We start from the raw sequence: 18709 nt of genomic DNA, 5'->3' as shown, positions 1-18709 counted from the left end.
TGGGCTGATTATTAACAAATAAATAAATTATTTTTATTATTATTCCCCCATCAAATAATAACGACGATTTGTTTTTTTATAAATATTTTATTCTTTTTTTTTGTTTTTTTGTGTTTATAATTATATTTTATACTCTTTTCCGTTATAGATTTTTCTTATTAAATTTTCTTAAACTTACTAGCCAAATAGATGGTTAGCGTTGTTATAATAATAATAGTAAGTAGTATTTTGTTGTTATAATTATTATATATAAGAGTCCTAATAATTTGTTTATATACCGCGCATGTGTGTGTGTTTCATTTTTAATCTATTGAACAATTGTGCATTATTAATTATTTTTTTTTCTTTGCAAGTCAACAACAAGTACATGGTTATTTAAATGTTTTTTAATTAATTGTTTCGGTAAATTTCGAATGCACTTTCATTTCACAACAAAAAAATTAATATATTATTTGTGTAGTTGTAATAAAATAGATATATTATTAATAAATTCTCTTTAATATCAATACATGCATGTATATATAATACACATTCAATTGTGTACATAAATTGATAACCATAATTGAGAACAATTTAAGTAGCAATTAGCAGCAAATATTAGAAAACCATTTTTTAAAAACTATTTGAGAGAGAGAGAAAAATAATTGGAAAGAAAAACCGACGACGAATAAAATTATGAGTGAATTTTTTTTTTTTCGTAATAATAAATGCCATGTAGGTATGTAAAAAAATAATGTAAATTGTGGTGGACCACAATAAGGAAAATGAAAGTTTACAAAAATTAAGGGAATGAAAAACGACGACATGGTTGTTGGATGTTGTGGTTTTATGCAGAGGATATACACATTTCCCAGAATGAATGAAGAAGTAGTAGCAGGGTAAGGAAACACATATTTTTTTCTTGCTCTCACGCACAATGTGATGCTTGATGATGCTTTTAGCCTTGGAGGGAAGGAGGGGAGGATCCATCCATCCATCCGTACTCATCTTTTTTAAACAACTTAATTAAATTGTTCGGGCATCACATAGGAGATATCATCCCAAGGATGGCGGTAAAGTCCTTGTTTCAAACGTTTCTGATCCATGTAATGGCCAATGAAACCTATGCTGCGACCGAGCACAAACAAGGAATTGATGGCGCCAATATTAATGTACTCTTGGGCTTCCTCACTGGAATTTCAAAAAAAAAAAAAAACTCCGTTATTAAAACCTGAAATATTCGAAAAACATTCCCCCCATTACCTGGTAAATGATCCACAGTTCCGCAACATATCAACGAAACAGGTGGCAATGACACCATCAACATTGAGAATCAAATTGGGTTTTTTGCTGGTGGTAATCTTTTCGACTTCCAAGGCATATTTCAATAAGGGGCAGGCGGGGAAGTTATCCATAACAAATTCTTTGATGATCTTGACACGCACATCGGGATTGTTAATGGATTTGACACGATGTCCAATACCCATAATCAATTGACCCTTCTTGCGCATTTGATTTACGAAATCCATGGGATGTAAGTTGGAGTCATAGGCCTCGGAGAATTGGCGAGCAGCACCATCAAGAGCACCACCAAAACGATCACCCTGAAAAACAATAAAATATAAAGAATATTAATAACAAGTTTAAAGAAGATTTTTATTTAGGATTTAAAAAAAATATATATTTTCTGATCTGAATCTGAACTTTTTTTAAATTTTACTTACAATTGTCAAAAGGCCACTGACAACCGAGGACACCAAATCCTTGCCGGCACGAGCACACACAATTGTGTTGTGAGCACCAGATACAGCTGGCCCGTGATCTGCCGTGACCATCAAACACATTTCAAAGAATTTACAGACGTAGGGTGGCAAACAACGTTGGAACCACAACAGCGAAATAACACCACCAATACCAACATCCTTATTCAAAACTTCACTAATCGGCATACCGGCATAAATCAACTCCTGTCCTCTTTCATCACAAATGGAGGTCATAAAACTCGCCGGTTTGCGAATCAAGCCCAATTCACGAGCCCAGGCATAATCCATGGGCACAGTGGGTGGTGGAACTTCTTCGCGTGGCACTATACGTCCCGATTTCACCAATTCCGCATAGACTTGTTGCACCAAATCACCCAATGAATCAAACGAATCGGGTACATAGGCACCGGCTTCACGCAGCGCCTTATTCTTTGCCGTGGCAGTTTCCCGATCCGAATTGGCACATGAACCAGCATGACCAAATTGTACCTCGGATGTGAACATTGAGGCACAGGTACCAATACACCAGGCAACCAAGGGTTTGGTAATGCGGCCATCCTTAAGGGCAGCACACACCTCATATTCCTCGGTGCCACCTACCTCGCCAAGTAGAACAATTAACTTGGCATCGGGATCATTTTGATAGCGCATAATGTGATCCATAAATGTGGTGCCGGGGTAACGATCTCCGCCAATGGCAATGCCCTCCAAAACACCATCAGTGGCCTTTGAAATGATGTTATTCAATTCATTCGACATACCACCAGATCGCGAGACATATGCAACACTGCCGGGGCGGTAGAGTTTCGAATGCAAAATATTGTCCAGCATACCACCAGTGTTGCCAATCTTAAAGCAACCTGGCTTAACACCACCAACAGTGGCGGGTCCAATGATCGCCACACCTTTCTTATTTGCAGCCAATATCATTTTGCGTGTCATATTTTCGGGAATACCTTCAGCGATAATGGCCACGGTGCGTATTTGTGGATATTCCAAAACTTCCAATGTCGATTCGTAGGCCGAACGTAAGGAGGCAAAATTCACCATAACATCAACTTCTTTGTGTTTATTAATGGCATCGGACATTTTCTTGTAGACGGGAATCAGAATTTCCGTATGACCCCAGTAGAATTTTTGTTTGTGATCACCGGTGAACGGGTAGACCATGGCAACAACAGATGGTTCATCGCGTCTGTAGAGGGAAAAGAAGAGAAGAAAATATTTTCAAGGATCAGCTAAAGGCATTGATTTCTTAGAGATTTTTTAAGGACAAGCTCAGATCTAAGCCGGAATTTTTTTAAGACTTGCAAGAGTTATTTTTTGGATTTTTTAGAGAAGATTTTTAAATAATCTGGAAGTTCACTAAGAAAAAAAGAATAATTTTTTCAAGGACCTGAAGTTTTCTAAGCGTGGATTTTTTAAAGAATAATTTTTAAAGGACCTGAAGTTCTCTAAGCGTTGATTTTTTATAGAATATTCTTTCAAGGACCTGGAGATCTTCGAGCTTGGATTTTTAAAGAATATTCTTTCAAGGACCTGGAGATCTCCGAGCGTGGATTTTGTAAAGAATAATTTTTCAAGGACATGAAGTTCTCTAAGGGTGGATTTTTTAAAGAATAATTTTTCAAGGACCTGAAGTTCTCTAAGCGTGGATTTTTTAAAGAGGAATTTTTTAAGGACCTGAAGATCTCTCAGCGTGGATTTTTTAAAGAATAATTCTTCAAGGACCTGAAGTTCTCGAAGCGTGGATTTTTTAAAGAATAATTTTTCAAGGACCTGAAGTTCTCTAAGCGTGGATTTTTTAAAGAATATTCTTTCGAGGACCTGAAGTTCTCTAAGCGTGGATTTTTTAAAAAATAATTTTTCAAGGACCTAAAGTTCACTAAGCGTGGATTTTTTAAAGAATAATTTTTCAAGGACCTGAAGTTCTCTAAGCGTGGATTTTTTAAAGAATAAGTTTTTAAGGACCTGAAGTTCTCTAAGCGTGAATTTTTTAAAAAAATATTTTTTTCAAGGACTTGGAGTTTCCTAAGCGTGAATTTTTTAAAAAAATATTTTTTCAAGGACTTGGAGTTTCCTAAGTGTGGATTTTTTTAATTTTTTAAAGAATATATATTTTTAAGGAACTTGAGAGCTCCATCGTGGATTTTTAAAGAATTATTTTTTCAAGGACCTGGAGAGCTCCATCGTGGATTTTTAAAGAATTATTTTTTTCAAGGACCTGGAGAGCTCCATCGTAAATTTTTAAAGAATTATTTTTTCAAGGACCTGGAGAGCTCCATCGTGGATTTTTAAAGAATTATTTTTTCAAGGACCTGGAGAGCTCCATCGTGGATTTTTAAAGAATTATTTGTTCAAGGACCTGGAGAGCTCCATCGTGGATTTTTAAAGAATTATTTTTTCAAGGACCTGGAGAGCTCCATCGTGGATTTTTAAAGAATTATTTTTTCAAGGACCTGGAGAGCTCCATCGTGGATTTTTAAAGAATTATTTTTTCAAGGACCTGGAGAGCTCTGCTTGGATTTTTAAAGAATTATTTTTTCAAGGACCTGGAGAGCTCCATCGTGGATTTTTAAAGAATTATTTTTTCAAGGACCTGGAGCGCTCCATCGTGGATTTTGTAAAGAATAATTTTTCAAGGACATGAAGTTCTCTAAGGGTGGATTTTTTAAAGAATAATTTTTCAAGGACCTGAAGTTCTCTATGCGTGGATTTTTTAAAGAGTAATTTTTTAAGGACCTGAAGATCTCTAAGCGTGGATTTTTTAAAGAATATTCTTTCGAGGACCTGAAGTTCTCTAAGCGTGGATTTTTTAAAAAATGATTTTTCAAGGACCTAAAGTTCTCTAAGCGTGGATTTTTAAAGAATAAATTTTCAAGGACCTGAAGTTCTCTAAGCGTGGATTTTTTAAAGAATAAGTTTTTAAGGACCTGAAGTTCTCTAAGCGTGGATTTTTTCAAGGACTTGGAGTTTCCTAAGTGTGGATCTTTTTAATTTTTTAAAGAATATATATTTTTTAAGGATCTTGAGAGCTCCATCGTGGATTTTTAAAGAATTCTTTTTTCAAGGACCTGGAGAGCTCCATCGTGGATTTTTAAAGAATTATTTTTTCAAGGACCTGGAGAGCTCCATTGTGGATTTTTAAAGAATTATTTTTTCAAGGACCTGGAGAGCTCCATCGTGGATTTTTAAAAAATTATTTTTTCAAGGACCTGGAGAGCTCCATCGTGGATTTTTAAAGAATTATTTTTTCAAGGACCTGGAGCGCTCCATCGTGGATTTTTAAAGAATTATTTTTTCAAGGACCTGGAGAGCTCCAATTGTGGATTTTTAAGGAATAATTTTTTCAAGGATCTGGAGATTTTAATTTTTTTTAATCGTGGATTTTTAAAAGAATATTATTTTAAGGATCTGGAGAGCTACAATCATGGATTTTTTAAAGAGTATTTTTAAGGTACGGGAGAACTCCAATTGAGGATTTTTTTAATGAATATTTTTCTATTCTATCTATTATAACAATTTTTTTAACTCACCTGCAAATGAAATCGAAATCCAACATAGATTGTACGGCTCTCTGCTGCATACCCCAGACGATGGCTTTGGTCTTGTTTGTGAAGAATTTACGGGTTAGATTAACGCCACCATCAGCAACGTCATTGTTGATTTTCGTATCATCTGCCGAGATAGGTGGGAGTTTAATCGTTTGTTGGGGTGAACCTAAACCTTTTTTGTTCGATTTTTATTCGAGATTTTGGGTGTAGGTGGTGTGTTTTTGATTGTGATTGATTTTGAGATATGATTTTTTTTTTCAACATTACCAGACACATACAATGAATGATTTTTTGTTGCAATTTTTTTTTTAATTTTTTTTAAGGATTTTGATCAGTAAACACATTTTATTTTTCGCAGGCACACAGTGGACGATCACGAAACGGCACAGGATTTTTGGATACGAGAGATACAACATACGCGCGCACACATTACGTAGGACGGACGTAGGAGATGATGGTGGTGGTGACAATTCATCAAACGGTGGTGGGGAGAAATAGGAGAAAACATACACAAACAAAGAATGGGGGATATAAAAGGTGATACCAAAATGATAATAACAATAACAATCAAACAAATTATCAAGGGGAGATAGGGATACAATACAATATAAAAATAGACAGAACAGAATAGACAATAAGACACAAACACGATTAGTTGAGATATTAGTTTGAATTTGTGTGAGAGTGTGTGTGAAGAATGTTTGGGGAATAATGGGAATGTGGAGGGGTTTAGGGAAATTGTGATTTTTGAATGATAATTTGTAATGATTAGTGTAATATATTAAATTCAACATTATCACAATAAAGTAAGTAAAAGCCGGATTACATAGAGTGGTCATAAAAATAAAAAAAATAAATCAATTACATAAAACAAAAGGAGGATACACATATATCAATTTTATTTTTCGTATTCGTTCGAAAAAGAACCAAATGAGAAATAGACGAAAAAGATGTAAAGAAATGTTACAAGATATATTTTCTGTATGATAACTATATAAAAGGAGCATATACATATATACGTATTAAATAATTTTTGTAAGTGGGGTTGATATTTTTTATGAAAAGATTTCATATATGTATTTCGGAACTTTTAAAGAGTAAACCTAAGCCAATAAAAATAAGGAGCCGATTAAAAGTAATGTCTTAAAAAAAGATACGGAAAAGTGAATTTTTATAAAAAATATCGTTAATAAAATTAATTTTTGTACTCGACATTATTTTATTTAAACAATATTTTTTCTGGGTCCGTATGTGGGTTTTAAGGATAATTTTGCAGTTCCGCAGATGTTTGATTCGTGGCTTTTTTAAAGAGTATGGAGATCTCTAAATCTAAATTATATAAATAGTATTTTTTAAGAATCTGGAGAGCTCTAAGCATGTAGTTTTTAAAGAATAATTTTTAAGGACCTGAAGAACTCAAAGAGTGAATTTTTTAAAAAATAATTTTTAGGGATCTGGAGAGCTCTAAGTAGTGTAAAGTTTTTAAAATAATAATTATTTAAGGACCTGAAGAACTCAAAGAGCGGATTTTGGAGAGATCTAAGTGTAAATGTATAAAATAATTATTTTTAAGGTTCTGGAGAGCTCTAAGAATGGAGTTTTTAAAGAATATTTTTCATTGTTTCTTTAAGATCAGATATTTAGAGCTTTTTTATATACTCAAGCCACCATAGCTTTGGAATTCAAAAATAAATTTTTTCAATACCATATATTACTTTAGTTCAGGCAGACTTTTGTCGTTATTCTAAAGAATAATTTTATGATCAAACTGATCTCTAATTTTCAATGTCATATCGGACATTTCATTCGTTTGATATTGAATAAGCAAATTTTCTAAATATTAACACTTTGTGGGGGAGGTACCAGATTTCCAGATCAAGCTGATCTCCAATTTTTAAAGATTTTTGGCAAGGACCAGCGGAGATCTTTTCATTGATTTCGAGAATCATTTTCAATTTTTAATTACTATTCCATTTATAGAAAACCATCTATCATAGTCATCAATTTCATAAAGAGATGCCTGTGAATGTCACCCCATTTTCCCTGTTCATTCTAGCTCAATGACTATGAAATCTTTTCCATATATACCTTCATATCAACCAAAAATATTCTAAATTTAAATACCCAAAAAATTGAATTTTTAATAAAAGAAAATTTCGCAGAAACCACTTACCACCATTGGGGCAATCACCGGTTAGGGTTCTCAGCTCGGGCTGGGCATTTTGTCCGCCGGGTAATAAAAAGTTTGCTGTTGAAAATTCAGCATTTGCTGCCGTTGGTATGGGTCGCTTACCCAAGGCCATACCACAAATGGCAGTCATATGAGTTTCGGGACCAAAGACATGCAATGGAATACCCAAGGTGCTGCCAAATTCGCGCATCTTGCGTAAGCCCTCTTGGTAGTTGGGACCAGCACGACGCACGAAAATGGAAACATTATGTTCTACCAATTTGGGTTGGAATTCCCGTAGGGCGGTAATTATACCACGGAAAGTGGCTGCAACATTTGTAAAATTGGCAATGCCACCGCCGGTGATCAAAACCTTGCCCTCGGGATGTTTGGGTGAGGAGGTCATTAGATTCAAAATGGTTTTGGCATATTCATAGGTTTGTTGTTCCGAGGGAGCGCCACTGTATTCGCCATAGTTGGCCAATTCGGCGGCACCACCTAAATCACAAATTGTATCGGAATAAATAACACTGGCACCGCCACCGGCAACCATGGTCCAGATGCGGCCATTTCTGTTTAAAATTGTCAACTACAGGAGAGAAGAGAGAAATGAGTAAGTGGGAATTTAAATGAACATTTCAAATTCGCATTACCTTCAATGAAGCACCACTCTTGGCATCCAAATCAGCAATATAGGCTTCCTCGGGGAAGGCATCACGACCAAATGGTGGGGGATATTCAATATCACCCCATTTAGGACGGCAAATGAAATCAGCGGTTGAGTCCAGCTTAGCCGCCAAATCCAATATATACAAATCGGTATCGGTAACCACCAAGGGATTAATTTCCAAATATGTAAAATACAACTCAACATAGGTCTTGTACAGGGCATTAACAAAATTAGCAACACGCTCCTTTTTGGCAGCAGGCACATGAGTCAAGAGTTTCTCGTTGATGTCATTCAACGAGAGGTCAGTGTTTACGGGCACTTCCAATTTCAAGGCCTTGGCATCAACATCTCCAATATCAACACCACCTTGGTGATAGAATAGAATGGTGTCAGCCGTACGGTGAGAGTAGATGCAGACATACATTTCTTCGGCCTAAAAAGCAATAGGGAGAGATTTCATTAAAATGTTACAGTTAGGATTTTTTGTGAGACTTACATCTGTGTGTGGCACAAATGGTTCGATAATGAAATTCCTCAGCTTGCCAACGGCATTGCCAATCTGTTGATCTTTGTCCATGCGTTCGCCAATCCATTGTTTAACTTCGTCAAATGATTTTTTGACACCAATCAAACCCAATTTACCACGTCTTTTGATAAGTTGATCGGGTTTTACAACCAATGGCTGAAAAATCAAATAGAAGCAAAGGAAATTAAAATAAATCGTTTATAAGTTCAAGTTTTGCGTCAAATATTCTATGGTCGCGTATGCATTTCATTAAATAATCTAAGTGACAACAACAACAGAAATCTGGTAAGACGACAACAACGACACTACACAAGTGTGACCCATATGCCCGTCGTACGCATACACACACACTATCACACAGCTAGGTGCTTTTGTAAAAACTGCATGCATACACATCACCTGATTTAAGTCAATAGTTTTTTTTTTTATTTTTCAATTCAAAACAAATATTATTATTAGTTGTCGGAGCCACCTCTCCCCAAGTTATATTTACTTAACGGAATAATTAAATAAATTTCTCAATTGTCTTATTAAAAAACTGGGATTGGATTACATTGTTTTGGATTGCAGGGGCAATATTTTGTTTTCATTTGGTTAAATATTTAATCTATTGAGACTATAGGTAAAACAAATTATATTTTAATAACTGGTTCCTGATTTGAGAACGTGAAAAAATATTTGTTATTGCTTTCATTGAAATTTTCGGTTATTCCTTTATGATGTTCCTGTGTACGATAGTATTCAAGAGAAATAATTATAAGGATAAAATAAAGGGTATGTAGGAGAATCAGATTTTCGATTTTAGTCCAAAGAAATATTTTGGGCGTATTAGAGTGTATTTAGTTTCTGAGCCAAACAATAAATCAAATACCTTATCTTGCAGAGCAATTATACATCTAGTAGATTTTATAGATCTACAGATATTATTAAATTTAAACTGCTGGTAATTCGAAAATGTTCTAATTTCACATTTGTTTTTTTCTGCTTCTTCTTTAAATTCTGTCCATTGTTAACAAAACAGGTTCTTGTAGCCTTAGAATTATTTTAATTTGAATTTTTTTATTTTATTTTAAAAATCGCAATTATATTCAATTCATTTAATTCAACATTGTGCATTTTAGATTAGGCAAAAACAAATGCGAAATTAGATATTTGTGCTTGCCATTTAAAGAACTGTTATAAGAAGAATAAGAATGTGAGGGGAAAAAATGCGCAATTTTGGTGCTGGTATTAAAAAAAGAAAGAGTACAAATAAAGAGTTGAAATAATTTATTTTTATTAGAATGTCGTTGATCCCCCATCTATGAATCATATATTATATGAGATTTCAAATATATATATATATATATATACATATATATTTTAATCTACAAAGTAGGTAATATACCTGTTTATAAGTTGATAAACATCTAATCCCCGTTAAAGCAAGTTCATAGGCGTTAATTAATGCGTTTTGTGGTAAAAAATCATTTAAGATATAAAAATAAAATAAAATTCCAAAAATATTGGTACTCTAGCGCTTCTGCCTCGGCATAGATCCCACTACTAAAACCCATAGCATTGCCAAAAATCGTATGTGGGGTTTTCACCCTATATTTAGTAATTTTATTTTAAGGTGTTTTCATCATCGGACTAATTGGTCAATATAATTTTTTTCGCTATCTCATCCTTTTCTCACATCCCTATATTCCACTCTAAATTCTATCTAACCTAACCTATCCCACCCATCATCAGATTCTAAATACCCAAAGCAGCATCTGATGTTAAAACGATGATTATCAAACAATTAACATTGACATTGTCATTATGGCGTGATACGATTACTTCCCATAAGAAAAGAAAAAACAAACTATTGTTATCTTTAAAAAAAAAAACTAAATTTTTCAGTGTCAAAATAATAAAACTAGGTTGACACACAAAAAAATCGTTGCTGGGGGGCTATAGGGTGCCACCAGCAGCTATGCTATTAACACACAATAAAACATAAGCAGCAATTAATCAGTAAAATAATTCTTATCATTTAAAAAATGTTGAGATGGGAGAGGCTTTTTCGCAGTCACAAAATACTGATAATGGAAAAAGAAGACAACAACAACAAAAGAACATTTTTTTGCGAAAAAACACATTATTTAATGACAACCAATTAAGTAGACATAAATTATAACGCTTATGAAATGTGATGCGTTCGTTCATCACACTCACATAGGAAGAACAAATGGAATAATAATTTGGAATACAAAAATTAAAACGCTATATTACGTGGCCAAATTTGTGTTGTGTTTAATGAAAATATTGTTTTTAATTGAAAAAAGTAGATTTTAAACTAAATACTTGTTAGGGTTTCCCAGTGAGTCCCTAGAAGCTGTAAAAAAACATTTAAAGAGAGTATCGGTCTGTTTTACCTCAGCCTAGGTTTTATTATTTTTATTGGAGGGTAACAAAGAGAGGTTCCCATCTCCGACATTGATCTAGGTTTGCTAAAATATTACTATGTTCAAAATTTGAATCAAATCGGACAATCAATTTTGGCTTGATATTGAGAATTAACAAATTAAATAAAAAAAATGTTGACACTGGGTGAGAGGTACCAGAGGAGTAGACCAATAGGTTCAATCTGCGGGCATAATCTAGGTTAGGTTAAGGGACGTTCACTCACTGACATATGCCCATTGTGTTCTTCCCGGTTAGAAAAGTGTGGGGGTAAGATAGACGATGTGTATAAAAACAATTTTAACATGTTCGAGTTTTAACAAAGCTAGGGATCAGCTTGGAATCTATTCTATTATTTCATATTTACCAAACTGCCGGTGTCTTCTGCTAATTAGCGATGGACACCTACAGAGTAAATGTTCAATTGTTTCCAGGTCTTCCTCATCCTCACATAGACGGCAACAATCCACTCCGTTTATTGTGGAAGTGAATGATATAATCCTGCAGTGACCTGTTATGATCCCCACAATGATTTTTATCTCCCTGTAACTATTAAACAGAAGCGAAGAAGTTCTACGGCGAGAGAATTCTGGTCAAATGGTTTTTGAAATCCGGCATCCAGGTTCCGTTGACCATCTCTTGCAGACTACCTCACAGTAGCTCATACGGATTTTGCCAATAAAGTAGCCAATATGAGGTTGTACAGATTCCTTAATAGGTAGATTGGACGACAGTGAACCTCCTCGGGCAGGTCATCGGCTATCTCATTTCCTCATTGCGTCCTGAAACCCAACATAAGTTAAATATCTGGCGAATATCAAGCAGAGCTTCCTTGGAGTCACGAACCGCTTCTGAGTTAATAGTACACGACTTAATTGACGCCTCAAGACTATAGACTTATGCAGTCGCCGGTCCACTCCTCTCTAGAAGGTCACAAAGTGGCTTTGTGTTTAGGATAGTAGCATGTCCAAAGTTCAGTGACTTTTAGCCATCTGGAGCCTCAGTGTACATCTTCCAGCCTGGAATTTTACACTTTGTACGGGAGGTACCAGTAGGAGTGGGCCGATAAATCCCATCATCGAACGGTACACATTCATGGTTCTAATATTAAGTTTTGCAAATTTTAGTTTAAACCGAGTATTCCGTTTACGTAATATTATAAAAAAAAAATATCACCAAAATTTTGACAATTTTATTCAGGAGGTACCAGAAGGAGTGGACCGATATCCTTCATCTTCGATCAAGTGGGAAGATTAATCCTTGAGTACTTATTAAGGCATCTTGCAGTAGAATCCTCCAGTATATCCATCATTAGTACTTATTAAGGTCTTCATTTTGAGTACTTATTAAGGTCTCTTGCTTTGTTAAGGATAATCACAGTGGTCGTTTGGTATCCGAATAAAGCGACCACCTAAAAATCTGAGCATAGCTGATACTCAGACAAATAATAATTATTTTTTTATGCAATAAAAAACGTGTGCCATTTAAGACTCGACTGCTACTTGGTGATAGTTGACGACGAAGACGAACATCTGTTTAATTCAGGTCGTGTTCGTGGTTGATGGCTGGCTATGGCGTGGTATACCTTTTGATTACATTATTAAACCATAAAATTATGCCGAGATAAAGCAAAGCAATATTCTGAAATTCAAAACAAAACTTAAAATGGCAAAGAGCCGGCACACCACCACACACTAGCAGCACAACAGCACAGGCATTCCCCTCAGTAGCATGCCATGCGATTGCAGCATGTGTACGGAGGAGAATGGTCTGAGAAATATGAAGCATACGGCCTCCTCACACACCCTACGATCACGACAAAGTAATCAAACAACAAAAAAATGCACCTTCAGATCAGGCGAGAATGTTGAGTCCACTTAGAGACTAAAGAAAAAAATATGTTAGATTAAATCTTTGGTGGGGGGTCGCGCATCTATTAACATTTGAGATAGAGTACAATAACACCTAAGGTATTATTAAATTTCTATCCGAAAACAAAAGCTCCAGTTGTTCTTTTTTTTCTTATGCACGTGTGAACTGAATGACTGACTGATAGCCTGAAGACCCCAATGCCCATACATATGGTAATTCCTCATATTTAATCTCTCAAGTAAACATAATCATTGTATTGCAACGTGAACGCTATTTTTCAGATTTTTCATGCTGAAAAAACTTATCACAAATCTGCAATGAAATGTATATTTATTTATTATGGCCCCATAACAGCAATGATAGGTTGTGATTACTGGTAGTAGAACCTCTTTAAACAATTGTTGAAGACCGACGAAATGCATAGCAAATTCTTATCTCTATAGCAATGAAATAAAAGAAAAAAATTATTGGAAAAATAATATCATCATGTTTGAAAGACACAAAAATGAGTCATGAAAGAGTTAGAGCGGGAACTGATCAAATCGAGGAGAGTTCGAAATGATATTTTACTTTTTATTATGAGAAACATACTTTTCAATTCCTGTAAATGATATAATAAGTAAAACAAGTGGATTGGGTCGAACTATTTATACCCCTCACCATGAAGTGTACATTCAAATTATAGGAAATTTTGGTTTAAAAAATCCAAGTCCTCGTTTTGGTACGATAATTTGGTCTATTAATATTTTTCTAGCAATTTGGATAAAGTTCAACCATGGCTAAACACACAATATTACTTTCACTTGATTAATGATAGTTTATTTTTCTCTTTCTTTTGTTATGACCACCATTCATAATATCGAATTTATGAGTTTAGTTTTACCTTTTCGATACGATTGATTGGTTATTATGCAAGATAGTGGTGGCACACCAAATGTTATGCCTCAACAAGTTTCGTATGAAATAATTGCTGTTGTTGTTGATTTTTTATTTCTAACATAAACACCATCCATGAATAGCTTAGCATATTATAAATATTTATTAATCAATGGATTTGAATGAATGCCAGGTCATTTAATATTTATATATGGCATATTTCTATTGTTTATGTGATTTATTAAGAAAGCGTTATGGGTTTTTTGTCCCCATCAGCTATAATATTTTCATTGGAAGTGACCCATTTTAGTGTGAAATAAGGAATAAAAGGAATTAAAAAAGGAATCTGGAAGGAAAAGTGAATTTAGAAATTCCCTCGATCTAATATAATCGGCAAATTATATCGCGTTTGCATCAAAGTCTGATCAGTGGACATGGATACATTGAGGCTATAAATGAATTCCACATTTATTACTGGTCATAGATCATAATGATCTTACGGTTGGCAGGGCTTAATGAACATGGGTATTTTGAAGGTCCAAGTTTTTCAACCATTTTCTTGATGAAAATTTCCAATGAGGTAATTTTTATTTTAATGTGTTTGGTCAATACTTTTAAAAAGTATTTCATTTTTTACTCAACGTTTCTTCAGGAGTATTTTATTAGAAATTCAATACATTTTTCATTATATTTTCCATAGCATTATTATTAACGATATTTAAAAACCAGTGAGCGGAGCAGTATAGTCGGACGGGACCGACCATACGATACCCTACACAACTACCACGGAACTCTTACTTTCGAGCCTGGGCAATATTTCGTGATATTTGCACCCTCTTTACCGATTAGAGGTAAACAGCACCTCTTCCTTAGACCTATTTTCCGACTATTTCCAATATTCAGTACATCCCCCATAATTACTTGTCCAGATTCCCTTCACCATGGGTTTTGTTGTGATGTTCGGCTTTCAATTGTGGCCTATAGATCGACTCGAAAAAGTACGACAAATTATGTTTTCGGTCCACTTTATCCCAACATTTTTATTTCCGCCCTCTAGTGTGGTAATGGGTTACTAAATAATGTCTGAATGCGTAAGCACCTGTAAATATTTAAGTGTAACTCCCACATCCGAGTACATACGACAATATAAATGGTACCAATTTAAAATTCAACCACTCCTCTAGGATATAATATCAACCTCTCGGGTCTATGTCCATTTCGCCTCTGAGCGACCAGAAAATCAGACAAAAATAAAGTTTTTGGTCTATCTCATCCACTAAATATTAACCGATCTTAACAAAAACAATAGGGATCTTCATTGACCAGGACCCATTCTACATTCAAAATTTCGTATTTTGAAGATTTTAGCCGCATTTGACAACCAATGAATTTTGTGAACAATTTTCCTTTAGGGCTACCTCTCAGAAAAAATCTGAAAATGTTTACATAGGTAGCTTGATTTAAGCAACATAACTTTTTGAGAGCAATTATATACTTCTGGATATATTAGGTTCCAAATTCCCAAACCCTCAAATGTGGACTTTTTTTAAAAAAATTAGATTTTTTGGTCACCTTTCATCAGAATGATTTAAAAGCTTATCTAATTTAACCATAGGTAGCTCTCTTTGTGTCCTTAAATGCATTCCTCGCGAGATATGGGGTATAAAATTCCCGAAAAATTATATATCAGTATCAATTGAGGCTACGTGTAGGAGCCTTCTCATCATCTTCCCATAGAAGAGATGACCTTAAAGATTATTTAAGCCTTATTTTATTAATTCTATTCCAAAAATATAACCAAAATCGTACTTACCGTATTCAATAACCATGGCTGTTCAACAGCCAATTGAGACCAATCGGTTTTCATGTTGACTGTGGCAAAGCGGCATGTCTGGAAACCGGCACCATTGGCATTCAGATGGCGATTCAAAATATCCTTGCCGGTGGCTTCACAAATAGCCTTTGCTGACATTTTGTGTGTGGTCTGTTAATTCAAAATTGTTTGAAGATAGTGCGCGATTAGAGGTGAAGGGGATTTTTTTCTGTTATAATTATTTTAAAGTGTGCTGGAATGAAAAAAAACGGAGAAATACCATTAATATATTTTAATTAGATAATTTAAATGTATTTCATTTTAAAACTCTCTCCACTGTGCAATTTTTAAATTATTCCAATGACCTTTGGCAGTCAATGATTTTAAATTCATATTTAAAATATAAATAGAAAAACGTTTTAGAAAATTATAGATTATTGTTAATGAATGCAATCGTTACGACAATAGTGGCAAGATCGATCAGGCAATACGACAGGCAGCAAAAAAAAAAAACACAAACAAATACTTAGTTGTGTTATCAACAACACAACAGCAGACTATCGTCGCACACACAAAGATCATCTTCTTTTTCATCATTTCATATCATCCCATCACACACAGTCCCACATCACATCACACCACCGACGTTACACAAATGCAACGGTAAAAAATTTCTCTTTTTATTTTCCTTCATCTTCAAGTCATTTAATTTTTGGCGGCTTACGACACACAAAACGAACAAACGAACGGACTGTCAAGCAAGCGCATTTTTGTTTGTTGTTGCCGTTTTTGTTTAAATTAACACAACTCACTTCACCCGAAAAAAAGACAAACACAAACACACCAAAAACTTGTCAAAGCAAACTCCAAGAAATAACAACATTTTAACATGAATACCCCTTCGGCTCACGCCTCTTCTTCTTTTTCACCCATTGTACTTCTTTCTCCATCCTTCTGAATAAACATGCATATTTTTTGGTTAAACATTTCTTCGTGTCACTGGGCAAAGTTTAAAAAAATTGTGTTTTATTTTTCTTTTATTTCCCTAATTCTTCGTTTTCATTTTCGTTGTCGTCTTCACATTATTTTAAAACAAAGTTCACACGCAACATACACCAAAACAACAACATCTTTGTAACACTCCTCGCTTAAAGCGTACTTAGCAAAAAAAAACACCAACCGTTGTTTAATTTTTTCTTTTTTCCGTTTCTTGAAACGATCTCCCGGCAGGTGACACCACACAATGATCCACACCTTTCACGAGTTAAATTAAAACTGAATGGTGTTGTTTGCCTGACTTTGGTCAAAAACTCTGAAAAATTGATTGCAACGACGACACCGGTGTTGCCGATGATGGTGGCGCGAGTTTAACAACGAGTTTGTTGTTGCTATTGACGTTGCTATGACAGAGAGTGAGAGAACAGCTGAGATTTCATTTATTGTTGATTTGCTGACAACACACAACAGGTACGTACTCTGAGACAGGTTTTATATTAATCTCGTTGTTGTTGTTGTCATGTTGTAGTAACGTCATTATTCGGTCATTCAAGTGCAAGGTTACCAGATGTTGTTCGCTGGCTAATCCCAAAAGTAGGACACAATGCAAATTTATTTGCTTAGTAAGGGATATTAAGTGTCTATACCTGTTGCTGTCTTCTTAGTAGCCAAGTAGACAACTAGTCAATAATCGTGTGTACCTATTTATGGGCAGAAGATCGTAATAAAAACAAATTTAAAATGAAATATTAAGGGCGTTCAGATCTTGTCAAATAATGTTTTTTTTTATAGATGGTGGAGTTTATAAATTGTTTATTCCGTTTGTAGCTCTTTGAAATATATATACCAGAGATATAATGAAGAATATTTTCGTGATCGGAATAAAATTCTATACCGTTTTATACCATGGGCTATACCGATTAGCCCATTATTTTTAAGATGTTTTATATTTAAAATTGAATATATCGGCACAACTTTTGATACAGCGCCTATATAACGTTACACCTAATATTCGGTATATTATTTTTATTATGGGCGCGTATTTCATTCGAATCGGTTGTAATTTTATATAAGGGGTTTTCATTGGGTGGCAATATTTATCTATATTGGTGCTCTTTTTTGGGATTTTAAGAAAGTTTTTCATCTGTGTTTGTTATAAATTTATATTTTTGATTCCAATTGGCTAGCAGCAACTCTTCTTTAAAAAAACGATCAATTTTAAAATTTAAAAATTTCAATATTTTGGAAATTTGGGCAAGTTTTTCGTCCGAATTGACTGTTTGATATTTTGGTATCAAAATATTTTATACCATTGGGTATAAAAAAATTAATCGTTTTAGGGTTGTCCTCATGTTAAGGCGCCTCGCAAATTTGGTTATTTTGGGAACCTATTTCATCCGATTTGGCAGTAATTTGATTTATTTTGTTTATCATTGGGTAACAAAATTATTTTTTACAAAAATAATCAATATCGGTTCTCTTTTTAGGATAGCGATTTCCTTATAACGATAACTCTTAAATATCGATATTATTTTCGCACGTAACTTAACATACATTTTGGGGTAATTTTTGGGTTCCATTGTCCGGCAAATCTTTTCATTAAAAACATTTTGAATATCCCGTCAACGTTTGGATATATATATATATATATAATGGTACCCCCTTACATTTATTAGTTTAGGATTTTCACCTGTATTGGATTTTATATTTTGAATTTTCAATATTAAAAGCAAAAATCGAATAGAAATGTGTTTTCTGAAAAATATATATTAATTTCAATATTGGAAATACAGATGATAAAACGGAGGTAATTTTTTTGTAACACAATATAGACATTTTCAACCGAAGAGACTATATTTTTGTATTCCGAATTCGCTGTTATAAGGCAACTTCTTCACAGAACACTTTCAATCTAAGCCCATGTTTTTTCATAAACTTCATGCAAACAGTGTTATGTTCATAGCTCCCACCATAAAGCGCCATTCTGGTTATGCTATATGATATTTTTATAACAAATATTTTCGGATTTTTTTTCAAACTGTTATACATCTAATTTTCTA

At 34.2% G+C, this 18709-nt stretch overlaps 1 protein-coding gene across 1 annotated transcript; it reads right to left on the bottom strand.

Annotated features, from left to right (window-relative positions):
- Positions 1–1000: 1000 nt before the first annotated feature.
- On the bottom strand, positions 1001–15815 carry LOC133324246 (ATP-citrate synthase). The gene is made up of 8 exons (XM_061533094.1): positions 15654–15815; positions 8633–8818; positions 8120–8569; positions 7470–8055; positions 5279–5468; positions 1704–2937; positions 1243–1583; positions 1001–1170 (listed from the first exon to the last, which is right to left on the bottom strand). The coding sequence occupies exons 1-8, from the start codon at positions 15810–15812 to the stop codon at positions 1002–1004; spliced, it is 3315 nt and encodes a 1104-aa protein (XP_061389078.1). The 5' UTR covers positions 15813–15815; the 3' UTR covers position 1001.
- Between the last annotated feature and the right edge of the window lie 2894 nt (positions 15816–18709).

The sequence above is a fragment of the Musca vetustissima genome, unplaced genomic scaffold, assembly GCF_032173495.1.
Source record: "Musca vetustissima isolate MV318-11 ecotype Yass unplaced genomic scaffold, APGP_CSIRO_Mvet_v1 utg14495, whole genome shotgun sequence".
In the NCBI taxonomy this organism is placed as follows: domain Eukaryota; kingdom Metazoa; phylum Arthropoda; class Insecta; order Diptera; family Muscidae; genus Musca; species Musca vetustissima.
This window is presented reverse-complemented; position numbering and strand designations above follow the sequence as displayed.

What these genes read in the sequence shown, in the direction of transcription:
- LOC133324246 (XM_061533094.1), bottom strand. Translation starts at nt 15,812, where the DNA reads ATGTCAGCAAAGGCTATTTGTGAAGCCACCGGCAAGGATATTTTGAAT. An exon ending in AGAGTGGTGCTTCATTGAAG is followed by an intron (nt 8,056 to 8,119) that starts GTAATGCGAATT and finishes TCTCTCCTGTAG; the next exon opens with TTGACAATTTTAAACAGAAA. An exon ending in AACTGTGGATCATTTACCAG is followed by an intron (nt 1,171 to 1,242) that starts GTAATGGGGGGA and finishes TTGAAATTCCAG; the next exon opens with TGAGGAAGCCCAAGAGTACA.